Source organism: Pangasianodon hypophthalmus, chromosome 11 (assembly GCF_027358585.1).
Source record: "Pangasianodon hypophthalmus isolate fPanHyp1 chromosome 11, fPanHyp1.pri, whole genome shotgun sequence".
NCBI classification, from domain to species: domain Eukaryota; kingdom Metazoa; phylum Chordata; class Actinopteri; order Siluriformes; family Pangasiidae; genus Pangasianodon; species Pangasianodon hypophthalmus.
This window is the reverse complement of record NC_069720.1, coordinates 16,876,213-16,889,288: the sequence shown is the minus strand read 5'-3', so window position 1 is coordinate 16,889,288 and position 13,076 is coordinate 16,876,213. Positions and strand designations below refer to the sequence as shown.

The following is a 13,076-nucleotide window of genomic DNA, read 5'->3' as shown; positions in this document are numbered from 1 at the left end:
TCTAGAATTAATTTTGCTCATCATTTCCTAATGAATATAACTGCGCAAATAGCCAAACTGAGGTCGCAGATATGCTCAAGTTTGCTCAATAAAGCCGATTCAGCCGATTGAGAACAATTACATTTACAATACTTAGCAATAAGTGTCTAAAGAGTATGATATCTTATCTGACAAGACTGAAAAGGCAAGACTATTATTAACTTAATAAAAAACAGAACAACATTCCAGCCAAGACACCCCCTAAGAACTGAGACCCACCTGAATGCTAGCACTGTGGTTGGGCATCCCAGAGGACAGAGAAATCAACACTGCATAGGAGAAACAGAGCATTAATTCTGTAAATAAATTGATATTAGATGTTCATTATATTCCAATTAATTCCACAGTATGGAGCAAGTACCAACCTGCTATCACTGTGTTTACACACTCATACAGCAGTGACATGGCCGAGGTACTGAAAGAGAAGTGAAGAAAGACAAAGAAAATCAGTGATATTTTGTCTAACTATAAACAGAGTAGTTACAGTCAGTGATCAGTGGTGTACCAGGGTAAAAGTTTAAAGAAATTTTTGAATAGTGTTTTAACTTGGTTCAGGAAAACCACAAAAACAACTGCCATTCTGCCTTAAAAATGGCTGATGGTTCACTAACAGCTTTTGGTAAATATGGAAGAAGAAACCCACAAGTTTGGGAACTTTAATGGAATGATTCGTCATTTCAGTCAAAAAATTTTGAACACCCTGTAGTAGCACTTTTGGCTAAACTTCAAGAAATGAGTTCAAGTGGGGAAAAAAATGAAAGAAAGAAAAAGGTACAAGTGAACTGAGAAATGTTTGATGTTTTCCAGTCACAATCAGGATCACTCTATTCAGGCACTTAACATACATTTGTCTTACTGTTGATACAAACACTGTCTAATGTGCAACATAAATCTAGGCTCACAATGACTGGTTCACCAAACAACTACACTTGCCTTTAATAAAGCACTGTTTTAGAGCCCCATTAGAATCTGAGATTTGACAATTAATAAGCCCTTTAAATAAAAAAAAAACAAAAAAAAAACAGAATTCCTTTAAATGAAACATCCCTTCTTTAACTGTCAACAGTGGGTAAACAGTAATTAAACATGAAACTCCATGTGCTCAAAACCTTTGACTAGCAGTGTACATACTGAAATATGTTTACTGTGATGTGCATCATTCACCTGTAATTATAGTCATATACTACTAATCTTACCTGTGGATGAGGTTAGTTAAGGGCTCAATCAGCTTCTTCCCTAGACGAGGCTCCAGAGGGGTGAGGGCACCAAACTTTAAAAATAAATAAAATAAAATTCATATATGCATATTCATGTCATGTATCTCTAGACAGACACACACGCAAACATAAAAATGCATATATAGACAGCAGGTGTCCTCCACATACCAGTTTGATGATCTTGATGAGGACCCAGTTGTTGGTGGAGGAGGTCATCAGCTTAAAGAAAAGAGGGGCCAAGGACAAGTAGTTCTTGGGGTTTCTTCTGGCCAACTCACAGATGACATTAACTGCTGCTGACTGCACACCTGGTACAAGGAAAAGCACAATTTATTTTACTGCATTCACATGTTGGAAAGATGTATAAAAGTTCGGGTATAAATAGTTTTAAATTAGCCTTATATAGTCATTTGTTCATATAATGTTTATTGTTTGAGTTAACTATTGTTAACTATCTTATCTATCATTAGGCTTCCATTATAAGTGAATTTCAAGCTTTTGTTTCTCAGTACAGAAAAAAAAGCTGAAATATGTTCTCTTAAACAGTAATCACATGTGTTACAGATGCAGTAGATAAAGATTAGGTTGAAATAAAATTTGACTGAAATAAAAACCTACTTTTTTTGCATTGTGTATTTGTGTTGCGCAAGCATGCACCCACACACTTCCTCATGCTTTAATACAAAGGTGTGGTAGTTTTTTAGTAGCGACTGAATGAATAAGGCACTAAAAGAAACTGTACCTGGGTCAGGGTCCTCCAGTTTCTCTTTGAGACGGGGGAAGGCAGGGCGCAGGGACTCGGGGTACTTCAGGAACACTTTATACATTATAAGCACAGCCTTCTTCCTAATGTATGGCTTAGTGTGGGACATCTGAAATGGAGAGAGACAGAGAGAGAGAGAGAGAATTAAGAAGGGGTCAGAGGAAATGTACAAAACCCGAATTTCCTATGAAATCACCATGAATGCGTTAAAAAGTAGAGCAGTGTATTCAAAACTTCTACCTTACATTTCATAGTGATGAACAGTATTTTTTAATGCTACTTTGGTACATAAATATTCTTATAATATTTATAATATACATGAAAAGCCGCACCAAAGTCATAATGTCGTTGGCTAGGTCACGGGCCAGGTCAGGGGTCACGAAGCAGGAGAGGCCAGTCAGAGCCACGCCAGTGTCATACTGATTTGGACTGCTGAGATCCTGGAGTGAGGAAAGGAAAAAACACAGTAACACACAAATGTAAAGTTAGAGCATGACTCTGCCAAGAGAAGATTCCCAATTAACCCTTTTCCAAGGTCCTGCTGTTGGTCCCAGATCTGTTCCACACTTTTCCACAGCAAAAGATACAGCACTTGACTAAGAATCTTGACGACAGCGGCTTGGAGATAACATCATTTCATTATAATGACAACTACTCCAGCGATTCAAGTTTTTTTTTTTTTTTTAAAAACTAGCATTAACATAACAGTGCAGCTGCGGTGAAGATTATGTTTAAAAAATCTAAATTATATATTGTGAACCTAAATCATAAACTTTGAGAATAAACAGCTAAAAGCAATAATCTCTGTTGTCTTGCTCATTACTATTGTCTGACAACAAAACATTCGACTGGATAGTACAGTAAAAACTTGTAAAATCTTCCACAGTTGTTGTATTTACACTTTTCTATAATAATTTCTTACACCTGATTAAATAATAGTTTATCTCATTTGTACACTCTGCATTAATAATTCCTCACATCTGACGACATAATGGTTCAGCTTTCAAGCTGCTAAAATTATGAGCTGGTTCTTAAAATGGTTCACTAGTTCCCTGAACGAGCACCAGCACCTTGTCAGCAAAAAAGTGTTAAGTGCTTCCTATTACATTATCATATGAGTGACATTTGCAGCATCGCTAAGAATTCTTGTCAGCATGCTTGGAGCAGCCAAGTGGCTGATTGTGTGAGCTTGAAGGTGCACTTGCCTAGTACATTACTTAGCTCAAAAGAGGAATCCTGCTGCTTCCCAGATAATAAGACCACAAGCTGATTGTCCTTCACTGTGAGAGCACATCGCTGAGATTCGGTAGAACTCAACTGTGCAGTGTGTAGGCATGAGAAAAAAAAAATGAGTGAAAAGACTATACAGCTTACCTTGCGAATCTGATTGGTTGTCAGCATGATGACATCAGTGCCTTCATGAAAGCACTGTGAGGCAGCCAGGTAACCAATTCGCTGAGAATGAGAGAAGACAGCAATTAAAAAAAAAAAAAAAACACAAAAGGACAAATGTAAAAAAAGAATCATATTAGCAAGCCCACTAGGCAAGCAAAAACCCCAGTGTGCAAAGTAGTAGCTAACAATAACAAGCTAATTTGCTATTTAAATGTATTGATACAGACAAAGGGAAACAAAGGAGTATACATTATTATCCTCTTCTAACAAAGTCTCTAAAGTAGTGTTTGTGCCTGCGATAAAAAGTCAACAAGTCATTAGGCAACTTTTCAGCTAAGAGATGTGGTGCCCTGTCCTACATCACACGCAGAAGATATCTGACTCTGACTAGCGGCTTCGTTTTCTGTGACTGCGTGTTGTGCTGCACTTCATTTTGCTCGGTTTCATTAGTGTATTCACATAGCTGTGTGTTCCTGATTCTGAAAAGATCATCTGACATCCATATGCACTAATTAATCCACCTGGTAAAATCATTCTACCACGATCCAGATCGAGCCTCAGCTAAGGTGTGTAGTGCAGCAGGCGGTCGGATTCAGGTTGTGTATTTTGCTCTATAGTACAGCACTCAAGTGCGTCACATCACCATGAAGGGCAACAAGGGCAAACATTTCTAACATGTAGGGTTTTCTTTCTGGTTTGTCTGTCCCTATATCATAAAAAAGTTTCAAGACTGTGAAGAAGGATAAATTTTTTCTTTCTTCTTACCTTGTAGGTGAATTTAGAAGAGCTCATCACCTCAACAATGTTGAATGCAGCCCAGCTGACATCATATCCAAGCATCTGCAACTGTAAACACACACAACAGAAGACGTAGTGAAGCAAACTGCTTATTCCCAAAGATTCACAAAAGTGTTATTCGAAAATGCAAAATCTGCACATAAGCTGATGTCATCACCTCTGTACAACAGAAGTCTAGCAGGCATGCAAAGGACAGACTGGTGGACTTACGTAGGTGAGCTTGCACACTGCATTGGCTTTGACGGCAATGTTGTCCTGTTTGAGTTCCTGCTTGATCTCATCGATGCATGTGGAGATGTATTTGGCCTGTGGAAAGACAGTGTTAACATTTCCAGTGTTAACATTTTTATTTTTTTATTTTTTTTTATATTAAAAAAAAAAAAAAAAAAAAAAAAAACATAAAAATTAGTTATTTTTGTAGACATTAAATAAAGAATCATCAAACTGTTTTTATGCAGCACTACTGGTCTGCTGGACATTTAGCATATGGATAGTGATGCATATCGTGCATCGCAGAAATGTCTTTGAAAACTGTGATTGGTGTAACTTGGATCAGATACAAGGTATGAGTACTAGATAGATATTGGCCTGAAATGCTGGACTGATATCAGATCAGGTACTGATCTTGCTTGTGAACACAGGACACAAACTGTCTTAAAGCATGCTGCTATCAACTGTGTGACGGTTCCCATAACAGTCGGTTTGCTTAATAAGAGGATATCAGTATTGGATCAGGATTTGCATACTGCTAACCCATATGTTAAGTTGAAGCTGTTCTTCTGTGGTAGATCTTAAAAAAATATTTCACTCTGCTTTAAAAAGTCAATCCTCATAAATATACACTATATGGCCAAAAGTTTGTGGACACCTGACCATCACACCTATATTTGGGTCTTCCCAAAACTGTTGCCACAAACTTGGAAATACACAATTGTATAGCTTTGTATGCTGTAGCTTTACAATTTCTCTTCATTGGAATTAAGAGGCCCAAACCTGTTCCAGCATGACAACTGAACACCTGTGGGATGAACTGTAATGCCGACTGTGCACCAGGCCTCCGCGTCCACATCGCTAATGCTCTTACGGCTGAATGGGCAAATCCCCACAGCCACGCTCCAAAATCTAGTGGAAAGCCTTCCCAGAAGAGTGCAGGTTATTATAATAGCAAAACGGGACTAAATCTGGAATGAGATGTTCAAAAAGTGCATAGTGTGTGATGATCAGGTGTGCACAAACTTTTGGCCATATAGTGTACATTTGAGGGGTACATCTGTGTGACACACCTTACATGCTGCCTTGTGTTTGTCAATGATTAATCAACAGCTGTTCGTTTTTGCACATTTTGCAAACCTAGCTCAAACTCTTACTCATTATACTTATTTGGTCATACATTTAAAATAACAAATTGTACATTGTATGAGTGCTAATAATAATAATAATCATGTCAGTTATGCAATTTTTTAGTTGTGCTACTTGCTCCAAAGTTAAGGTTTAGCCGTAAATGTGCAAGTCTTCAGTAGAAATGTAGGACTGGGCTAACAGAGAGAAACTGTTATGTGAAGTGTGCATTTAAGCCATTTGGCCAATACACAATGTGATCTTGTGATACGTCAAGGACAAGATTTTAAACCAGCAGCAGTAACAAACAAACTGAAAAAACCTTCGGTCAGCACTTAGATGAAGACCTGGAACAAAACCCTCTCTCTCTTCCTCTCCCTCCCTCTCTTGGTCATTCTCTTTTTGCCTCTCTCTCTCTGATTGTCTCTCAGTCTCTTTCTGGGTCTGTCAGTCTCTCTTTCTTTTCCTTTATCCATCTTTCTCCTCCTCTCCCTCTGTTAATGTCATCTGTCTCCCTCTCCCCCCTTCTTTCTCCCCCCCTCTCTGTCTCTCCCTCTCTCTCTCTCTCTCACACACACACACACTCTGTATGAAGTGAGGGTCATGTGTCTTAAGTCATGAGACAGCATACAGACAGAATGAGGGGATGGAATGAGGCATTATGAGAGAAACTGCAGTGGTGCATGTGTTCCCAGCTGCACAGGAATTTGAAGAAAGGCCAAGGGTCCACAGCTGCTTCTCTCCAGCGTCCCGGCTGCGTCCTTATTATAGTGTTATACAAAAGGTGTGCTTTCTATGTGAATAGCTGTGCAGTCTTCAGTCTCCTAACCGGGGAGGGGGGACTCAAATGCCTTTTCAGAAGCATAACCTGAGCACTGTAAGAGACTCTCAAGTGAACGAGCTGAACCTCTCTTTCACTCACAGAACAAACGTCACAAACTGGTGAGATTTTCAGAACACATCACACACCTTGCATTCCACACCTAATGCAGCGTGAAAAAGTAACACGCTGGCTAGAAAATCTGACTTCTCCTGTGCACAGACAGTACTATCGGGAAAACAAACAGAAAGAGCTTGGCCAGGCAAAAGCTGAACAAACAGAAACACAAACCACACACAAGCATAATTCAGGAGGGGATGAATATTTCAGAGTTCTGTCCACGGTTGGCCGGGTAACAGACACTGTATCTAGGTGAGCTGGTACAGGTTACACAGGTGGAGCCTTTCATGACATCTGACTCCAAATGTCTCCGGATGAAACAGAGCGAAAAGAGACACTACACTCAAAGGCCTTGACATGTAAAACAGACTACATTTAAATAGTGCTGGATGATTTTCACAATTAATTCGGTTCATTCGAATTAATGTTTTTACACGATTTTCAAAATGTTCTAATCGAGACTGTACATGTTTATATATATATATATATATATATATATATATATATATATATATATATGCATATTTAAATTTGTTATTAAAACATCCATGAATGCTATTTAAAAGTTTAAACCAAATACAAAGGAAAAACACAGCCTTCTTAACCTGATAAACACCTCCTACAGCCTGTGCTACTCCCAAACACTGCGCACTTAGATTTAAAAAAACGCCAAGATATGATGAGTGATGTATATTTTCTTTCTCAAACAGTGAACTGTACAGTCAGTGTTTTAGATTTAACAAACAAATATATCTGTATGTTGATTAATCTAATACTTGTACATACAGTACAACACATTTAAAGGTAAGAAGTTTTACTTTGTTTATTTCTGATGCTGTGTGCAGCCATGTTGATTTGACGTCACTCTGTAAATGGGGAAGGAACTCGGAGTTGATTACCCAAGTATCCAAGAAGGGTTCACTAAGTGTTCTATAGCAAATAGTGCAAATAAATTTTTTTAAAAAATCATTTCTTTAAATATTCTTTATTTAAAAGAACCATTGTTTGCACTATTTGCTATAGATGGTGCGGTTACTATTTTTCCAAAGTCTATTCTAATAAACAAAAAAACCTCCATAAATAAATTGCATAATTTTTCAATTGCATTATGTAAGAACAAGAAAAAAAAATCAAAATCTTAATAAAGATCATTCATAAAGTTTTTTTTTTTTTTTTGCAATATCGCCCAGTCTACATTTATTTTTTTTTAAAAAAAAAAAGGTTTCTTAATAGAAAAAAAGTTTAACAGTCCACAATGGATGTCTGAACTTGGAAATGATGTTTATGAACATGTACACTATATGGCCAAAAGATTGTGGACACCTGATCATAACATCTGTATGTGGTTCTTCCCCAAACTGTTGACACAAACTTGGAAGCACACAATCTGTATGCTGTAGCATTACAGTTTTCCTTCACTGGAACCACCAGGGGGCCAAAACCTGTTCCAGGGTGCACAAATCAAGGTCCATGGAGACATGGTTTGCCAAGGAGTGGCCTGCACAAAGCCCTGACCTCAACCCCACTGAACCCCTGTGGGATGAACTGCAATGCCGACTGTGCACCAGGCCTCCTCGACCACATCACTAATGCTCTTGTGACTGAATGGGCAAATCCCCACAGCCACGCTCCAAAATCTAGTGGAAAGCCTTCCCAGAAGCGTGGAGGTTATTATAACAGTAAAAGGGGACTAAATCTTGAATGGGATGTTTAAAAAGTGCATAGAGTGTGATGATCAGGTGTCCACAAACTTTTGATCATACAGTGCATGAACAGCTCCTTACTCATAGAACCCACAGTGTTGCTGCACACACAGAGCCACACTAAACGTCTCATTCTTCCGGCTGAAGCTATTTCATGTTATTTACAGAACACTAAATCAACATTAAATCAGCTATTTAGGTTGGGCTTACATGATCACCAAGCACTGCAATTCAGGGTTACCTGTGCTTGCCCTTATGAATTGGTTATATTAATGAATAGAACTAACGTAGGCATGAGTAAGAGTGTCCATGCTTCCTTATGCTTCATAATCAGACTAAATGAATGAGGATTAAATGAGCTGCTGATGTTTGCATTTAGCAGCCTGAAGGCAGAATAATGACTCACTTTACTTGATGCTGCCGAATGTTTAAAAAAAAAAAAAAAAAAAAAAACTGCTGTTTAAAGTGGGATTGTGCTGTGTGCACAAGACTTCAGGACTCCACAGTGAAACTGAGCTGAATTAAATCCGTGTTATATGTATGGAATAAAATACTTGGTGGAAAATACTTAGTGGAAAATAATCAACAGTGGTGTTAATTAGTGGAATTACTGTTAACATCTTTTTTTATTTTCCAATAACCACATGTGTATACAAAATGTTTCTTCTTATACCACAGCAATAACTCAATTACTGCAATATTTATTCTTTAAAAGAAGGGCATGTTATTTTTATCTGTTTATAGTTACATTTAATGTTGTGGAACGTTCGTAAATGAGTTAGTTCCCAGTTTATAATGTCCTTACAAAATACCATTCATAGATATAGACAGTCTTTCTCCTTACAGAACATTTCACCATCGCGAAGATAATATGGTTTCTTTTTAGACTACAGTTTAACGGCCGCCCACCATACAAGCTCATCGCATTACTATACAAACAATAATCTATTTGAACAAGCCCAAAAATATAAACCTGCAATGTGCCTTGCAGTCGGCACTACTGTCAGAGCCGTGTTTTTTTTTAATTTTTTTTATTTAAACACCTTCTGACCAATCGGAATCGAGATTTCAACAGCGCTATGGTGCGAATACTTTTAACTACCCATACGTCTATGAAAGATTCAACACGATGGATGTACAGATCCTCAGAAATTAACGCTACATTAATTATCTGTAACACCAAAGTGATGAGCAGAGAGCAGTATACTTTTTTAAAAACATGCAAACAGAGCTCACAATTATCTGCATGTGGATCACAGCTTCATGCCACTCCACACCAACAAACAAGCTTCCCAGAATGAGACGTTTGAGAATGAGTGAGATCGACATGGATATCTGGATATCAGCACTAACTGGCCTGTAATGGATGTTGGTTTATTGGATATAGGCACATAGATGAGTAAATAAACAATGCTGTGGACGTAACAGAATTGGCTAAATTAGCCTATGGCAGATTCTGATATAAACCTGATGTATTCAAACACGTAAAAGCATAATGATCTGGACTCATCTGAGTAGCTGCAAAACGATACACACCTAGCTAGAGCCAGACAAAATACAGCGTTTTGATATAGTTATAGTTTCAGAGGCTTTTCATTGACATCCACAGCACTTTCATAACCAACTCTGGTGCTACAGTAACAATTAACTTGTTTGGTTGGCAATATCTATTATTATACTGTTTCCTTTTTCTCCTTTTTATTGTTTTTTCCACATATGTTAAATATCTAGGTTTTTTTTTTCCCAATGTACTGTTTTTGCTGCCACATTGCGAGCCATATTAAATATCATGTTAAATATTGTGTATTGGGATTGAGACTTTTTGCTAAATCATGCAGCACAAGGCCTAGACATACATCAATACTGATAAACGAGAAACCAGATTACTGTTTAGCCTTCTGTCATGGATAGAGGCACTGAGCGATGATCATAATAAGCAATGCTTAGCATAACTGTCACTGAACAATGAGCAGGAGCTCAGGAGTAAACACTCACAGCATTGCTCGGCTGCTGGAATAAAAAGATTTAGTGCTTTATTGCATTAATATTGCAACATTATGCAAATGAAGATGGATAGTTAACCACCTAAATGACGTTTTTCTGTGACTGCCTGCAGCGCTAAAGAATGAGAGTTTCGTGATCACGTCATGTCCTGTGAGTCCGCCTCAGGCATTCAGCACTGGTAATGAGACTATAGTTGAACATGCACTGGGGACAAATGGGGCAGAGCTGATACACATGCAGCTGAGCAGGCTGATAAAATTACAGGACAACCTGGCCTACATTACACACCGAACACCCAAAGCCAGATGCACTGCTGTTACACAAACATAGAAGATGTCTAAGGACTGCATCACTGTCAACAAGGCACTACTGAGCTCTCAAAGTAATAAACAGATAAAAATCGTATTGTATCACTGAGAGGTTGTACCTGTAATGAAATTTTGAAATGTTCTGATATCATGTTAAGCTGCATTTGTGTACAGGCATTTGCAGGGAATATACTTATATAAAATTAGCAAGATCTAGCAATGTATCAGTTACAACTGATTGTGAACAAAACTTACAACACTGCTGAATGATTCAGTGACGTATTTGTCCTGAGACTTCACAGCAAATAATAAGGCTGGAAATTTAAACTTATCTCAGTTAAAGCAATTAGTTAGTAGTAACTGGATGGATTGTTAGTAGTAATGAGGATGCTTCAGTCCACCTGTATTATAAATTACGAATATAGACATCACTTTTACAGATTTTCTTGCCATGTATGAACTGCTGGACCTGACTGTTACTGGAACAGATTGAAAGTGTGAAAGGGGCAGTATTACCAGCGCTTACGTTTGTTGTCTATTCCAATACTAATAAACAGAGACGCAGCCTACAACAGCATTAACCGATGTGTGTGTATTGCTATATATAAAAAGAAACGAGTGAAAATATGAAAATATTGCCTTGTACGAAAATGGTGTGAAAAGTCATTGGGTCATGTGAACATCATGATTCATCATCCTTCCATACATTTCTTTTCTGATGTCCTGTGTGGAAAGCATTTACTGTCTTGTCAATGTATTGCATATTTTGCACTCGTCTCAGGATGTCACGTATCTGCGCTTTATGTCGTTCTGTGTACCGTGCTACTGTATTGTAGTGTGAAGTACCATGGTCCCAAAGAAACATTTAATTCCAGTGTATACACGTTACATAGAGGAATGAAAATAAACCCACTTGACTTCTTTGCTCTTCATGGCTATATTTACAAATAATAAAAGCAAGTCATTCCTCCTGTATCCATGTCCTTTGTGTCTATTTCCCCACTGCGGACTACCACTGCTTTCTGAGTCTGTAAATACAGAAATAGTTTGTGGCGCCGTGACCAAAGATGACTTCTTTCTGTAAGAAATAAAACTCTGCTTTACCCCATTCTGTATTTTCAGAAAATCCTCCTTCCTTGTGTAGCACGTTTTGATATGCAAATGAGCGTGACGATTCGATGAATATGCAAATTGGTCATGACGTCATCTGGTGTTTTTTTTAGCGACTTTTTTGAACTTACATTTATTATTACTTTCCCCTGAAATGAGCTTGCAACACTTCTGAGCTCAACTGCATGTCATATTGCATCCTTCTGCAGGATCAGTATTAAAAATGTTTAATACAGTGTTTATACCAGACTCAGCTGAACTTCTCAGTGAAATAAAAAGGTGAAGTTCACGCGTGAATAATTAAAAGCGTCTAACCGAGCAGCTCTAACTCTCTGTCCAGGCTGCTTTTCATTTTAAAATCACCTCCGAGGCCCTTTACACGATCATTTATACTGACAACTGATGTAATGTAGTGCGATTTTGCATTTTAAACCTGAGAATAATACATAAACTGATCTACAGACAGACAGCCGTGTCACTGGGTAACATTTCCGGATAATAATAATAATAATAATAATAATAATAATAAGTGATTGATGTAAATGAGAAGAACAGCTGTCAGGAGCTCAGGAGTCAGCTGTGCTCAGCTTGTCTTAGCCCGATTAGCTCACAGGCTAGCAGGCTAGCAGGCTAAATCACCTGCAGCTAGCTGGGACAGTGAAGAGCTGATTCAGCCGCTCAGTTAGCTGGCTGGAGGATAATCAGTTTCCGTGTTCATTCAGAAGGAGAGTGGACGGTTAGCTAATTCATTCCAGCTACATGTTAGCGACGTGCTCATTTCACTCCCCCTGACTGAAAGCTCAGAGGCTAACTCTACTGTGGACGTCTTTCCTCTTAATTCATGTGTGCAGTATTTCCAAAAACTGTCAGTATGTTAGCATGTAGAGGTACCAGTTTGTTTAAAAGGTTTCCTCCACATTAGCAACCGGAGAAACCGAGGCATTTGAGTAAACAGAGGAAGTTAGCGAGCTAGCGCAGGTAGCCGTCGCTAATAGGAACCGTTACGTTTAGCTGAATAGCTTTGAGCAAATGACACGTCCTCACAGCTAACTCACTACGACAACAGTAAATTATTTATTATCAATAATATCCAGTATCTTACCTCATCTTCTTTGTGGTTCCTAATGCCACGTACTAAGTCCTGAAGGTTTTTATCGAACATCCGATCGATGCTCCCTTTAACGATCTTCAAAGCCATGGCTGCTGCTGCTGCTGCAAAGCCAAGCCTTCAGTCGCTCCTGTCCGGGGAGACCAAGCGGGGTTTTCCGAGCTGACAGGCCCGTTAGACAGGCTTTCATCCACCTGAGCACCGTCCTCACAGGAGAACACTATCGTCTGCTAATCCTAGCCCGGAGAAGGCGAGGCCAGCTGGGTCCGTCCTCCTCCTGTAACTGCAAACTCACCGACTGGCGGCGGACCCTTCGAGGAAATGGCTGACAAAATGGCGCCCGGATCAGCTGA

At 38.7% G+C, this 13,076-nt stretch overlaps 1 protein-coding gene across 3 annotated transcripts in view; it reads right to left on the bottom strand.

Moving 5' to 3' along the window:
- Nucleotides 1-13,054, bottom strand: part of ap3d1 (adaptor related protein complex 3 subunit delta 1) — a 33,517-nt gene extending 20,463 nt beyond the window's left edge. For 2 of the 3 annotated variants that reach the window (XM_053237966.1, XM_053237967.1), the window contains exons 1-10: nt 12,718-13,054; nt 4,423-4,518; nt 4,180-4,260; nt 3,394-3,474; nt 2,352-2,459; nt 1,999-2,128; nt 1,425-1,564; nt 1,236-1,309; nt 405-454; nt 259-308 (exon numbers count right to left, since the gene is read on the bottom strand). In XM_053237966.1, the coding sequence (XP_053093941.1) occupies nt 259-308; nt 405-454; nt 1,236-1,309; nt 1,425-1,564; nt 1,999-2,128; nt 2,352-2,459; nt 3,394-3,474; nt 4,180-4,260; nt 4,423-4,518; nt 12,718-12,813 (906 nt within the window). In that variant the 5' untranslated portion in view covers nt 12,814-13,054. The remainder of the gene's footprint in view (nt 1-258; nt 309-404; nt 455-1,235; nt 1,310-1,424; nt 1,565-1,998; nt 2,129-2,351; nt 2,460-3,393; nt 3,475-4,179; nt 4,261-4,422; nt 4,519-12,717) is intronic. The other variant, XM_026916547.3, reaches the window with a different exon arrangement.
- Nucleotides 13,055-13,076: the final 22 nt, after the last annotated feature.